This window comes from Serinus canaria, chromosome 1A, assembly GCF_022539315.1.
Source record: "Serinus canaria isolate serCan28SL12 chromosome 1A, serCan2020, whole genome shotgun sequence".
NCBI lineage: Eukaryota > Metazoa > Chordata > Aves > Passeriformes > Fringillidae > Serinus > Serinus canaria.
In genome coordinates this window covers 60,708,458-60,724,319 of record NC_066314.1, presented here as the reverse complement: position 1 = coordinate 60,724,319, position 15,862 = coordinate 60,708,458, and the positions used below count along the sequence as shown (strand labels likewise).

The 15,862-nt window shown below is 41.4% G+C and overlaps 1 protein-coding gene across 7 annotated transcripts in view; it reads right to left on the bottom strand.

The window, feature by feature from the left end:
* The window catches only part of DENND5B (DENN domain containing 5B), a 104,638-nt gene that overhangs the window by 43,829 nt on the left and 44,947 nt on the right, over positions 1-15,862 (bottom strand). For 4 of the 7 annotated variants that reach the window (XM_030238017.2, XM_030238009.2, XM_030238010.2 and 1 more), the window contains 2 exons: positions 13,158-13,267; positions 7,411-8,077 (listed from right to left, as the gene is read on the bottom strand). In XM_030238017.2, the coding sequence (XP_030093877.1) occupies positions 7,411-8,077; positions 13,158-13,267 (777 nt within the window). The other 3 variants (XM_030238015.2, XM_030238016.2, XM_050969686.1) reach the window with 3 other exon arrangements.

Here is a 15,862-nt window from a genome sequence, read left to right as displayed (position 1 = left end):
ATATCTCAAAATCCTTCCCATGCTGCAGCAGAGCAAAATCAAGATCCTTTGAGAGGGCAAAAAGATACCAGGGTTATCCCTGCTTCAAAGAGCTAAGACCACATACATGTTCTACCCCCAAAACAGATTCAGATCTTTGATCATAATCAAACAGAAGAGAATTTCACCTGGGACGTTCTCAGCAAATTCCCAATCACAGGCACTTTGTGTATAAGGCATGTGTAAGAGCACACACACTCCTTCTCCCCAGAAATGGTGTTCCTGCTGGGAACAGTGCACTGTTACTCCAGTTTCAACACCTCCAGCCTTCCCAATGAAAGCACAACTTGGCCATTCTCCAACTCTCTGTTCCAGTAACCTACCAAAGGTAGGGCAGAAAGCTTACCACAGAGCTGGAGTCACAGCCTGGATCCTCTAAATCCAGTCCAAGGCTTTAAAAATAGACTGCTTCTTTATTTTCCTTTTGAAGTCTCACTTTACATACATTTTGAAAGCACCTGGAAGCATTTGAAGAGATGAGTTACCTGGACACCACTTCCTTTGCTCTACTGCTTTCAGAACACACATAAAGGATAACTGCAGCTTTGCAAAGCCACATATTTAAAAATGCATCCTGGAAGATGATAATCAGATGCTGTTCTCAAAGAGTACCTTATCAATATGCACAAAAAAATTGTCTTTAAACAAAATAAACCAAACCAACAACAGAGAAAAAAAAACCATCAATGAACCAGAATGAATAAAAGCTAATTCTTTAGGAGGAAACACCTGAACAGGCTTTAAAGCCTTCTTGTGACCAATAGTTTTTCACTTCTTGAGTCCAAGTATTATAAGTAACTGTTATGCAGCTGCCTTTCTTTTTTTTTTTTTCTTTTTTTTTTTTTTCCAACAAGATATGAGTTAGAGGAGCCACGTACATTGGAAAAACTGGAAAAGAAAATTATTTTGCTTTGAGCTCTGAGTCAAGAACAGCTCAAACCAGACCTGTCTTGGGTCTGGGTACCTTCAGATGTGTAATGCTTACATAAAGCACACTGCAGATGAAAAACTAAATGCGAAATTCACATCTGAGACAAAAATTGTTTATGAAAGCAAAGGTTTTCAAATCAGATCTCAACAGCTCCACAGAAGCTGCACACACAAGTACTGCAGACATCAAAGTGCCCTGGAAGCTTCCACCTTTCATCTGATTTGCCTGCTGGCAGCTGTGACAACTGACAAGCCAGTCCCGGTGACTTTCAAGAGGTGTTCTGATAAAACACACAAAAATGGTGCAGGAAATGTTTATTCACTACAGAAATCACCTTGCAGCAGTGCTGCATTCAGGGAACCTGGGCAGGAGCCATGACATGGGGCTGTGACCAGCAGCCTGTCCTGAGGAAATGATCCCTGGCACCTCAGTGCCCTTCCATCCCCAAAGGAAAGGTGCATTTACCAGGGAGTGATGCAGCACATCAGCTATGTGATCAAAGCAGAGGGGCAATTTATGCAAATATGAAAATACATATTTTCTTAAACAGAAGGGTCAAGACAAGCCTGCATCTAATTGCCTGGACAATTAGCCTCTCAAACTGGGGGTCAGCTCTGCCCCAGGGGAAGCATCCCAAGGCCAATATTCACTGAGGCCAGTCCTAACCCTTTTTCCTTGTTGGCCATGCTTAATTTAAAAAGCTTCTGCTTCAATACATTTCCATTTGTATAATTTAACTATGTCCCAGCCTGCCATCAGTGGCTCAGCATGAATTAACTTATGATTAAGAGTCATTTCAAGAATTAGCTCCCATTACCAGCATGGTTAAGTCTCTGAGAAGAGAGCAAAAGTCTGTGACAAGGCTGACAAGTCTGTGCCAGCAGGACTCATGAAGGTGCTCCTGAGCACATAGGGAGCCCCCTGCTCTTTCCCATGGCTACAGGGGCAGAACAGGCTCCCCAGCCAGCAGCAAGATGATGGGGAGGACACAAGAGTCCAGCAGGGAACAACTCTGGTCACAATCACTTTAGACTGCCATGTTGCTTATCTGGCATTTGCCATAACTGCAATGTAAAGGCCCAATTTAACTTTCTCCCCTCATTCTGAAAAGGTAAAGATGTTTCATCATGGAAAACAATGAGATCCAAATTAAAAAAAAAAAAAAAAAAAAAAAAAAAGGAGAGGTTGTGGTGTGTGTGTGTGTGTGCAGTGTTAAAACAGTGGCCCTATCTCCCTTTACAGCTCACTGTGACCACAAACAGGAGTGGGGCTGTGGCACAGACCTCAACTACCTCCTTCTCATTTTTCCAGATGCTTTAAAAGCTTCACTTGTCAGGTCATACTGACAGCTAACAAAATTGAGCAACTTGTAATTAAAATACAAGTTTGCTATTTCACCTAACTTAAAAAGGAAGACTATTTGTCATTCTCTGATTTTTCTACCCAATTACTTGTCTTTTTTGCCTGTGTCCAGGGAAACATGCACTGCAGCCTCCAAGTGTAGGTCTACTGAGGCCATAAACTCAGGTTTCTCTTCCACAGCACACAGATTTTGTCCCCATATAATTTGTTCTGTGCAATAACTTCCCACTGATTTGGATAAATATTAGTGTGGAGGGTAACTGTTTAAATAATTAGTAGAAGAGCAAAGGTTTTCCATGTAACTATTTGATGTAAAAACACTTTAAAAGGCAAACACATTATGCATGTATCAGTTTTTTAAAATCTACCCCAAAACAGACCTCATAAGAACGATCTTTCAGACACTACACTTTCTAGGCAATGACTTTATATATGCATAGTAATTTGTATTACAATTTCTAAGATCAAAAAAAAAATAATGCAAAGAATATTCCAATCTTGGAGGAGTAATTACTCAAGCCCTTGGAAAAACAACTTGGAAAACGCTCAAAATTATAATGAGTAGAAACAGCCTAAGCTCTAAGAAGTTTATCTCTGTCTCATCCACACATTCCCTCTCATGCTTAAATCCCTTGAAAGGCAGACATACAAAATGGATTGCTGAGGTTTCCACAGAGCTCACAGTTTAATTCATCTCTCTCCAGCAGCAATCCCACATCAGTGATGTTTTGTTACTTATCCTTTGGAAATTGTAGTAGCTATTGAAGAGTGGACATGAGCAAGACTTTCCATCTGCACAGTGGCATGGGAGAGCTGTGCCCTGAATAAAGGACACTTACAGGAGCACTGCAAAGACTGTGCCCTGAAGAATCCCAGGGAAAGCTTATCTAATCCCTCCCCTTGGTTTTCAAAGCCCAAATGTTGAAAACTTGCCCTACTTAGTCTTAAGAATATTCTCTATATGCAGAAGGATGGAACCTGAAGCTGCAGGAATTAATGTACAGTGAAGGTGATTTCAGGTATGGGTTTCCACACCACCATTGCAGACTAAAGCTGGCACATCCCACCACTCTATGGAAGCCAACAGTCTCCAGGAGCAGTAAGGGCTGATCCTTTCAGACTTGCCAGTGAGCTGCAAGCACAGGTCTCTGCCAGTTACTCAGCTGTACAGTCCAAAATATATGGGAAAAAAGCAGCTTAAAAAATGAGCTCATCATTCTTTGCTGCCAGTCTCTCTTCAGCCCTCTGCTCGACCACCACAGCTGTAAAGTGGAGGTACAATCCACTACAATCCCTGTATTTTCCCAAGTGACAGGGTACCAGTCACCCCTAAGACACCATCAACAGTGCAACTGGATACCCAAAGAGGACTGTAGCAGCCATGGCACAAACAGCCACTCAGTGCTCCTGTCCCCAAGGCAGAGCTGTGCCAGACACTCCATATCATGCTGGGAACACATCCAGGGCAAGCTGGATAAAGTCACCCAACACCCTCACCTCTTCATTGACTTAGATGCCTTTGTTCAGGCTGCTGGAAACATTATGCCCCAGCTACAGGGTTAAAAATAAACTTTTTCATCCTCAACTCCTAGTTCTCATGAGAAAAACCACTTCAGAAAAGCCAGTACAGTCTCTGTGCAACCTTTGTGCCAGCCCTTCACTACTGTTATTACCAGCTAGGTTTCTTTGTATGGTCAGGGCTGTGCAACAATTTATATTTTCTCTCCACTTTCCAAAAGAAGCCTTTATTCTACAGAAGAGCTAAATTTTTAACAAGCTTAAATGAAAAGCTTCCTTCCAACAGGTCTAGGAGAACTACAAAAAAGACAGCTTACATTTCCCGTACATGTCCACAGCAGCTCTCACAGAAATAGTCTGGTGAACTGAAGTAGGTTTTGCTCCAGCTCTGATTTCTTGACTATCACATGATGATGTCAGTGAATTGTCATTTTACTAAAAAATGCTGTTTTGCTTGAAATTGCAACCAGAGGATCTTCTACTAATCTCTTGTTGAGTTTGGGAAGGTTGCAGCAAGGCCAGGCCTCTGGAAACACAGTCCAATGAGTCCACCTCTTTATTGCAGAAAGGCAAAGAAAGGTGAAATTGCAAAATGCATCTCTCATTTGTTATTTTGAAACAAGAGATATGTCAGCCAAAGCCTTTTCATCTTTTGCCTTGAAAGAACTAGGGAGCTAAAAAAATTTTTCTCCCTGATGGATCTCATGTCATCATCATATTTTCTGAAAAATCCCTTCGCCAGGATTTCTTCTCCTGGGAAGCTGAGAAGCCTCTGAGAAAAATGAACACAATAATTATCTGATTGCTTCTCCTGTGTTTTGCTGCTTGGGAATGTGGTTTGGACATTGCTTACCAACTGGTCATTGTTTGATTGGTTTCATGTGAACTGTTTTGACTTAATGACCAATCACCATCACCTGTGTCAGGACTCTGGAGAGTCACGAGTTTTTCATTAGTATCTTGTTAAGCCTTCTGTAAGTATCCTTTCTCTATTCTTTAGTATCATTTTAGTATATTCTTTAATATATATAATATATTTCGTATATTTCATATATCCTATCCTATCATATAATAAAAAAATAAATTAGCCTTCTAAGAACATGGAGTCAGATTCATAATTTCCTTCCTGCCACAGGGGACCCCGAAAATACCACAATCTCAAAGCTGAAGAGAGCAGATTTCAGTACATTCTAGGCTGGTTGTATTTCAGTTTGGAAAAATAGCTGCTGTTTTCTTTTTCAGGAATTGAAAGACTGACATTTAAAATAAGCCTCAGTACACAATTAGCCAAGCAGTCAGCTATCAGGTTATGCCAAAACTGAGGCTTTGCACTTGCCCTCCACTCCACATTCCTCACCTCTGGGAACCAGCATTACACTGTATTTACATAATCACAGAATTTCCCTAACACAGCTATGTACTTTCCCCCATGCACCACCAAATTGTGTCTATGGTAGATAGGTAAGTAAAAGTCATTTTAAGGACATCCCTAGATTCACAAATAAAAGAGAAGAGAGGGGGAAGAAAAAAAATTCTGAAATTTGAAGGGTGGAAAGGATTACTTCTCACTATCTCACTTTTCTTTTTTGGTTTCATTGTGTGGGTTTTTTTTTAAAAAAACAAACCTACACAATGAAACCAAACAAACCAAGTAAACCCTTAAATTATAACCAGTAATTGGAAGAACAACAGTTACCTAACTTCTGGTGGGCATGAGGCTGAGTCAAAATTATTTAGTGGATACTTTGTATTGGTCTCAATGATTATGGCAAAAGTAATGAATATAGAGGTTGCTCTCCACATGCACAAAATATTACTAAAATGTAACCTGACAAGCACATTTTTCCCAATCCTCCTATCTTTCAGTGAGAAAGAAAAAAGGAAAAAAAAGTCTCAGTTCTCAATGAGTCCATTGGCAGAGACCAGGGTGGGACTGATGAGCAGGGATGGGTGAGAGGCATTTCAGTGGTGCTGCTGTGTAATATCAAACCCCAGCGCAAAGTGGCAAAGACAGCATGATTCAAACCGAGGAAGAAAGGGGATAACTGCACACACACACACAGAGAAGCAGGAGGGAGGGGAAAAGCAGCTTAATCAAAACTAACAGCAGGATTTCTGCTCACACTTCAAACTGAGAGAAGATAAAACCTTTCATTTTCAGTTCTTGAAAGCAAACCCCTAGGGTCCATGTGGAGAAGAGCTCTGCAAAGAACTATCAACCCTTTGAATTCAGTCATTTGCAGAAGAACTACCCTTTTTCCACCTCCCTGAACATTCTTCCCCATTCTCAGTCATTTAGCTATTAGCATTACCATTACACACTTCCTGACCTTTTCTTTTATATGACAAACCCAAGCGATTCCTTCTGGAGCCGGAGGGTTCATTATCCAGACCCATTTCAGACCATTTCCCATCCTCTCTCCCCACTCCATTTCAACCTGTCTGCTGCTCAAACCAATTCTCTTGACAAAGCTAGGTATTCAGCATCTTTTCCTCTTTTCACTAAAATGCATCCTGGCTCCAGGTTTTTCATTTCCTCTGATGAAGCCACTCCTCCCACCCCTGAAAATTTTTCCCTGATACATATTTTCCTGATTTAGGGTCAGAATCACAGATGCCATTTGCGAACCCAAATTACACAGACAGGCTTCCAGTGAGACTTAGAGGAACACCCAGAAAGTCTGAACCTTGAAAGTCAGCAGGAAAACTTGACCTTGACATGTTGGGCATCCAAATACCACCAGAGCCACACAGACAGGAACCAACATCTTAGAGGAAACAGTAATAGCAGTGTAAAATCCCAAAGCATGCCCAGTGCTAAGTCAGGATTCCCCAAACCTGCAGCAGAGTGTTGCACTATTACAGAAAGACAGAACTGTAAGAGAAGAGGTTTTCAAAACCAGACTTTCCAAAGCTTGCTGGCACACTTCAACATGGAACATGGACAGGCTCTGTGCAAGCAATTTCTGCCAATGTTTGACCAGCTGCATTTTTGTCAGCAACATTCCCAAATACCTCAAGCAGGACTAAAAAAGGGATGACCAGTAGTTCCACTCAGTTTCAAAATCCACCATTAATATTTAGCCTCCAAGTGCTAGAACACTCAGTGTTTTAACAAGAACATATCCATCGTATGGGAGGTAGGAAATTACACTAGATTTTGATATGCTGCTGAAATTTGAAAAACAAAGTAGCAGCAAGGGTGTCTTCTGGAAGATGTATTACTTTCTGCTGGTATTTCTGAAAGAGATAGGATTAATTTCATGCTGTCTTGCATGATCAAGGGCAGTGTGAGGATAATAATCAAATGTATTCTATTGCTAGCTGCCACAAGTGATAAATACAATGCATAATTAAACAAGCAGCACCTAGACTGCCTCGAGGAAACAATTATTTAGTGCTTTCATTAGGACACACTTATTTCTCTCATTTTTTCAGTGCATTCTCACATTTCTAAAATCAACCTTAGCTCCATACAGCATGAAATTCTACAAGTTTCTGTGGCTGCAGCTGCCCAGGAACTGCCTGCTGGAAACAGACATTGCTGGATGAGAGCCCACCTTGTGAGTACAGAAGGATCTGCATCTCCAGAAGAACACAGGTGAAGACCTGGACCAGGTTCTCCAGGCCCAGCAGCTCGAAGACCTCTCTCAGAGGGTAGTCAGAGAGGGGCAGCTCGTTGGGCCCAGGTCTCTGGCAGATAATGGGCTCGTAAACCCCATAAAACTTGAGTGACCTCCCCGGGGGCGGCAGGGGCACCTCGTAGAGGATGTTGTGGATGTAGCTCTCCAGGGGCAGAGGTGGTGGCTGCTGGGAGGTCACTGCCTTGTAGAGCTGGATCAGGAACTTCTTGCAGGCTTGCATGAAGGGCAGAGGGGTGATGAGACAGATGCACTTGGAGACGTAGAGGGTGTCCCTGCTGATGTCGTAGGAGTTGTAGCGCTGGAGCTTGGCGAGGGACGTGGCGTCGCCCTCGTCGATGCTGCTGGCCAGAGAGTCCATGCTGCAGGAGGAGGAGGCGCAGACACTGCTGTACTGCTCTGCATTGTGCATCTGGTACAGAGTCTGCATGGCTGTGCAGATCTGCTTGCTGGTGACCTCCTCGTAGAAGGTGAGCACAAAGCCGTACGTGCGGGAGCCATCCTCCCTGGTGATGATGAACGAGTGCAGCTGCGGGTCCCTGTTATCCGCCTGCGTCCTGAACGACAGCCCCTTGGGCATACACAGCTAAGAGAGGGGAAAAGAAATAGGGTTACCTAAGACACTATTTTATTTTGCTATTTTTGCTGTACAGGCACATTCTTTTTATCCCCTACATCACAACAAGCCATTTACTATTGAAAAAAAAGTATCCAAGAACAAAACGACTGATGCTACTTAAGAGGGAGACATGACTGAAGAAAGGAAAGCACCCTCCATGATAATCCATCTATTAAGTCATTATGACTCATTTTCATTACTTGGTGAAACTCTTTTCACTACTGAATGGTCTTTGTGCCATTTATTTAAGCATCATATGAAAACATCCAGCTCTGCTCTCATTTGCATATGTATGCCCACAGTACTCTAAAATCAGAGAGTGAAGGAAGCATCTTATACCACTGGATTTAAATTACATAGACTTCTTGGAATTCTTTGATCTTCCCTAATTTTCTGGGGGGGGAAAAAACAACAAACAAACCAAACCCCAGCTGACTGACAGCTATTACATTCACTTTCTTCTCTAAGTGCTACCAAATAGCTTAGACTGGATAAAAGGAGGGGCAGGGAGGGAAACACCCAAAATCTATGAAAGCCTCATTTTTGATTTATCACTCAGCAAAATCCCTTGCAGTGATTCTGCTACACTGGGTGTTTCTCTGAAGCATGGCCCTAGTGATAAATCAAGGCATTTTTCCAGACATTTTTTGGGAATGCTATCAACCATCTAACACAAAATAACAAGCATCCAGCAAAACTTATTTGAATTGCATATCAGCAGGAAACTGCTCATGTTCTAGCTAAATAAGTATCTTTAAAAACAAAGGACTATAGCTTTATTTGTACCATCTGAAGAAATAAAAGGAAAGAAGAGAAGGAGAAGCTTCAAAGTGTTCCTTTTCAAAAAAGGCAACAGTAGAAGCCAACATTACCACAGTATGTGAAACTAGGCACAACTGAGTGCATCCCCTGGTGTCTCACCTTGAGCAGGAGTAAATTCCTCTGGTGCTGGAAGAGGTCAGAAGAAATAACTAGGTATTTTCAGGCACATCCTACCCTGAACTTCATCAGTGCACCTTTCAGAGACCATTAAAGAGCCTGGTAAAGCTGGGAATTAGACAAGTGGTCCAGACTCCACAACAGGCTATCAGGCCCCTAAATTGTCCAGGACAACTCTTATATATTGCTCAAAAAGGTAATGTGTAAGGACATAAGTAGCCTGGAGTTGGCAGAAGAATTTAATTCAATTGATGGGCTTTGCTGACACAAACCATGAAATTGCAGCTTGAACTACTTCTGAAGAGCAGCCACATTTTTATTCAAGAGCTTTATAGTTTTTATTGAGGCATTAACAGCAGTGCCATGGTTAAGGCTTCTCCAATAAAGAAGTAGTAAAAATTCTTGTTTCACACTTTATTTAAATTTATTCTCCACAATAAATATCTCTCTTAACCTCATTTTTTGGCAGGCTTGCTTAATAAAAATTTATTTCTAGAATGTGGGCTTTCAGTGATGGCTGTAAGCCTTATCAAAGCCAGCCAGGCTGAAATAATAGACTTAAATCTCAATGCTATCAGAGATTAAATATTTTCACTTTACAGAAAAATACCTGGACAAGCAAATTAGATATACTATTACAATCAGGCACAGATAGGCATCAGGGAAATTCAGATCAGCTGAGACTGTTTCAGAAGGCTGTTTAAATAAATTTCCTCCAAGCCTTAATTATTATTCCCTCCTCCTTTATATATTGTGTAAGCATACACAAAGGGATGCCCATCTGTTATGTTTCAGCCACAGTTTGACACATGCAGAATATTGACCTTTTAAGACCCTGGCTGCAAACCTTGGTCCAGAGACTCCTGCTGTTGTTAGACCTATAGGAGGACACAGGAAAAAGCAGAGGGAAAAAAAAATCGATGGGAAGAACCGAGGCAGGAGGAATGACCCGGAGTCACTTAAGAAGCTAAGATCAAAAGGAAGAGCCTGTAATCATTTTCCAGCCATACAGAAAGCTTTGAATTTGTGGTCAATGCATGAAAACTTTCATCTTAGGGCCTCGGACATCAATCACTTCCTATCTCATCTGTGTCACACATGCCACAGGAGAGTGTTGGAGAGAAGCTTGGGATGTGCTAAGGAGGGGGGGAAATTTTAGCCTGCTGGTATGAATCTGGCTCACTAATGCTGAGAATACAGTCAGTCACCTGCACTGCATCTTTGCATAAACACTGAAAACTATCCAAGATTACTGATCAAAGGACATGATTTTGGTTTCACTTCACTATTTGTATTTAAAGTCATCCATCAGCAGAAAACCATGGAATTACACTAGATTTGCAATAAGGCTTATAAGCAAGATGGTTTGTAAAACAAAAGGAAGCTGCACCGGGATAGATAAAGAGGTGTCAGCTAATCCATAACCAGTCTCTGGAAGCCCTGAGCAGGAGACACCCTTTCTCCAAGCACAGAGACACACACATCCCCCATAATCCCTCCCTCCTTCTCCCAGCCACCATCATTTGCAGGTATTTCTGAACCAAAGTTCCCCTCTGGACCACTGCCCACCAGCACTGGTTCACTTCTTCTCCACCAGATCCTTCACTTCACTTTTTAAGCCTCTACAGATTTCTCATGTTCACAACATGCTGTGGCAGCAAGCTCCAGACCCAAACTGCACTGTGGGTGAGGGGGTAGAGAGAAAGATGCTTTGCTTTTGTTTGTGTTAAAGCCTGCTCCTTTAAATTCCACCAGGGAACCTCTAGTTCTTTTATTTCAGTATGAGACATGAAACAGATAATGCTTCCTTGAGTTTCAGCAATACAGGCAAAGATTTATATACCTTGGTGAATAGAGGGCTAAAATAGGAAGCTCATATTCTAAAAATTTCTGTATCTCTTTACTGAGAACTTTAGTTTGGTACAACAATTACTTGCAGAATGGCCACAGAAGATGGTGTGTGAGGTTAGGCAGGGAAAATCACAAAAAGCAGTGGGGGGAAAGACACAATTCCCTATTAAAGAAAAGTCTGTTCTTTGATATATACCTTGAAACAGAGAGAAAACATGACTCCTTTGCAGCTTGATTGCTTGGAACTTCAGGGGGCTATTTTCAAAACAACAGGATGGTTCCAGAAGGCAATTGAAATTCCTTAGGCATCCAGCAAAGCCAGAGGTCTCACAAGTAACCCTTCAAGGATTTATGCATTTTCTTCTCTGAGGAAAATTGCTTCTGGAAGCTCTCATAAAGCAAACACATAGGCAGAACTGATACAGCAAGGCAAGATCAGAAAGGCCAATAATTGCCTCAAGAGATTCCATGGAGGTGGATATTACTTTAAATGATGTTTCAGATCAAAACAATAAAGAAGTTTTCCAAAAGATAATTTAAAAGATCATTATATACTGGTGCTGTTAGTAAATGCTTGTTTTTTTCTCCAAGACACATTGCAAATGAAAGATGCATTCAAGGCAGCTCAGTTCAATTATTTTAATAGGCCTCTTGCTGGTTTTAGCATTCCATTTTTGTCCAATACTGTGATCACACTTCATGAATATTAGACATTCTCCACTGTAACGTGAGAGACAAATAACACAGCAATTCCAGCTGCTTTATTCCTGCTGCACACCCCTCATTACTTCATACTGGAACTCCCCCAATGCAAAGGCAGAACTAAAGGCACAAATAACCTTGGCAGTTGAGCTATTACCATCTTAACTGCTGTCAAAACATTGCTCTGAGCCCTTCATGCCTTCTGTATCAGCACAGCGATGTGGAGACCAGCCCAAATACCACCCCAACTCCAGCAGTGCACATTTGGAAGCAGAAGACAGAAATCCCCAGCTGTCAGCAGGCAGAGGGAGTGGCCAGGCTCATCTCTGCCCTTCTGTGCTAGTGCAGTGCCACAGTACCAGCTCTCTGAGTCACTGCTGCTTCCAGCTTCTGTACTTTCCTGTTAAATACTTGTCAGAGTGCTAAAAATAAAATTTGGTGGAAATTGAGATGAACTCCAGATTTCTACATCTTCATGACTGCAGGGAAGTTCCAAATGCATTTTTTGCATTTGCAAAAGCCAACTTAATGTGGGTTTTATGTATTCCCCACCTCTCCATCTGCTGGGTGAGGGCCAGGAGATTCTCCTGACTTTTCACTTGCACCACACAATGAGGTCAGCTCTGTTTGAAGCAGGTTGTGTGCTGTCCTGCCTTCCTCAAATGCAAAGCTCATCTAACCTCGACTGGGGGAAGGGCCTCTCTAATTTTCCAATATTGACTTAGACCCAATTCACATTTTTGAAAACAGCTATAATATTGTTCAATGTTACTGTCACAACAATTGATTACTTTTAAATTAAGAAGCATATGGCATTTTCTGCACTGGGAAGCTCAAATACCAGTCATCTGTTGTCTTTGTCACGTTATGTTCTTAACAAGTGCTTTGGTGATTTTGGAATCATCCCTTAGTTACCATCTCTTCAGAAAACTTCCCAGTGGATCATCAGTCTTTCAGTTGTCACTGCCCCTACTCCAGGAACTGTTTTTCCCCTCCTTTCCCAGTCCATGGGACTCAGCCACACAGCTGCTCACATCAAATGTAACTGAGAGGAAAGAGATGTACAGGAGATGTACTGGTGCAGAGGTGCCATTAAAAGCGCTGACTCAGCAAAAGCTGTGGTTTAACCAAGTTCCAGCTCCTGCATAAAGATTCCTCCTTCCCTCGTCTGCACAATCAAGGTGTTTTGTGCTCCAAAACCTCACATGGATATCAGGATCTTAAAAATTCCTTGGTTTGCCTCCTTCCTACCTGCAGATAGGACCATAGCCCCCTCAGCCAGTCCCTGGGATGGTGCTTGGACTTGTTTTATCACACAGCACACTCAGAACTAACGAGGGAATGCAGCACTTGGCTTTTGTTGGGCCTGAAAGTATTCTGTGTTTTCACAACCACCTCTTCATGCAGCATGCCCAGTGAGTGCTCTTAGTCCCAGCAGAAGCACCACAGCCACAAGACCACAAGAGCATCACAAGGGCTGGCTGTGAACAACCCAGGAACCTCTCGAGAGCCGACGCTGTCGGTGACAACTTGAGAAGAGTTTTTCTCTACCTACCATGTTGACAGCATCCTGGTCAAAGGGGTTCCACTCAATGTTCTGAGGATAATGGGCCAAAACTTTGGACTTGAAGGTTCTTCTTATGGGACTCTGGTCAAAATTCTCTCCTGCAACAAATGAAGAAATAATGACTCAAAACAGCAGTGAGGCTTCAGAGAGAGCTGACTTGGGTTTTCTTTTTTAATCAAATCTGATGGACATTTTGACTCTCAGAGGTACTACTTTTAAAAGAGAAATAGAAAAGATTCCCATTCAGTCTGACCTTACCCTCCTTCCCACAAAATTTTACTGCAGTTGCAACACAGCTTCCAGTTTAGTATTTACAGAATTGTCAAGAGAAAAATCACTGCTGAAATTTTACAGAAAAACACCTTGCAATCAACTGCATTCTTGACCTTCTCCAACAGCTTGAGTATCTAGAGACAGCTTGACTTAGTCAGTGAAAGAGCACTTTCCCTCAAGTTTGTCAGAAGCTCTCTTTAAGGTCAATAAAAAATATGAGCACCTCTTGGCTATTATAAATTATTCAAGCATTCATTATAGATGATATTTTTTATATTACAAGTCCTATGTGAAAATTAAACATTTATTTTTTCTACATCAAATTTCAAGGACATACTTTCTCCACACAAAGAATCCAGCAAGTGCAAAGAGGAAGACAGAAATTAGACTTCAAGCAGAAATGCATCCAGTTATCAGCATACAAATACTGTACTTCACAGTGATGTTGGTAATGGAGCTCTCCCCACTGGATTGTCTACAGCATGCACAACAGTAATCAAACCAAGGAGTTCTTAAAATTTAATAATTAAATGACCATCTATTACACTATCACACAAAACCAGCTCTTCTAACAACACTAATATGCAAGTGCATTCTGAGAAAGGGCTTTAAATCTTTTCCTTCCCAAGTAATCTTCAAGATTTTAAAGATATTGTTATTTTTATACAACACTTATTTTTGAACACAGGATTTACACACATTGCAGCATCACAGTAGTGGAATCATCACTGATGGAAATGTTCAAAAAACATGTGGATGTGGCACTTGGGGATATGTTTTAGTAGCAAAAAGGCAGTGCCAGGTTTAATGGTAGGATTTGATAATCTGTGAAGATCCTCCTCAAACTCAGTTACAAGCTCAGACCAAATACACCAAAACCAGATACTATTTCTCTGTTTCAGACCATGGCAGTATAATAACCTCTTAATTTGGTCCAGAAGTTCTCTGCAGAGCCATTAAAGACACAGTGCCATCCACCAATTTCAAAATTTCACAAAATAAAGATCCTACCAAGCAAAGTCAGCAAAAATTTTCTCTCCAGGTATGTACTTAGACATATTCAGCATCATCTTTACTTCTTAGAATCAACATTCTAGTTGATAGTAATTAACATGCTTGCATAATCAAACAAATATGCACAAGGTTATTTCCCAATTAGCTCTTCAATCATTCTCACATCTGACAGAGCTTACTGTGATTGGCAGAAAGGCAGGTATCTGATACTAAATTTATTTGGTTACTTCTACTAAAAGTTAGAAGAGAATATCTGGATGACTTAATGAAGTTCTCTACTGCTAGCAGTAAGTGACTGCTGAAGTTGAAATTTCTTTAAAGGTTTCCTTTATCATGACAAAAAAAAAAAAAAAAAAAAAAAAAAGTTTTGCTTTAAGAAATCCATCTGCCCAACACCAGCAGTTACAATGTCCCTGTAGGCTGACAACATGGATTCATTTTATCCAAGAAAAGAAATGGCACAAACAACTTACCTTCATAGAGTCTCTGCAGTGTTTGCATTTTACCATTCCAGTAGTTCAAGAAAAATATAAACTTTAGGTAAAACACACATAGAAAAAATGCTATTCTCTCAACCAGTGATCATGAGGGAAAAGCAAAGAGCCAAGACACCACACTGGAGTAAAATCAACCCGTCATTAGTTTGAAAGGACATGACATTGCACCCTCCATACAAAGCTGCCTCATGGAAAGACAAGCAGGGCAAGCTTTTAGAGGAGAGACATAAATTAGGAAAAAAACAATACAAGGATGTGACAGGAGCAGCCTGTGTGTGAGGGTGAAATGCCATCATTTGCCCAAACTAGCAGGAAACACCCCAACTCTCACCAAAGCCAGATGAAAAGCATGGACCACAAGAGCCAGCTCCACATTGACAGGCAGCTGGAAGAGAACCACAGGGAGCAGAATCTTCTTGGCAAACATGAGGGAAGGGATCTGGACTGAAAGGTACCTGATCCTCTCAGCCTTGGTAGCTCTGAACTGCTGAGTCACACGTGGCACAGAGAATTTACTTAGCTGCTACTCCAGAGGAACAGTGAATTTTCATTAAACCTCCCACACACTTTTAAGTGCTTCTTTGCTAACTTGCCAAACAGGATTAGCAAGGCACATTTAATGTGAACCAAGTATTAAATGCAAATTGAATCCATTTGCTAAAATACTAATGGCCTGCTAACACTCATGTGTGGACAGGAACATTGTACTTGATGCCTGCTGCCCATGCACACAGCACAACTCTCAGAGGCAAATTAAAAAACTGGATTTGAATTCAATCCTTTTGCTTTCAGGATATTTAAAATAAAAAATCAAGTACTTCTAAAAAATGTGTAAAATGTGTCAGATTCAGCTTCCATTTCATTTGGGTGCTACATCCTGTTAATGGTACTCTTAAACTTGTGCCTTCC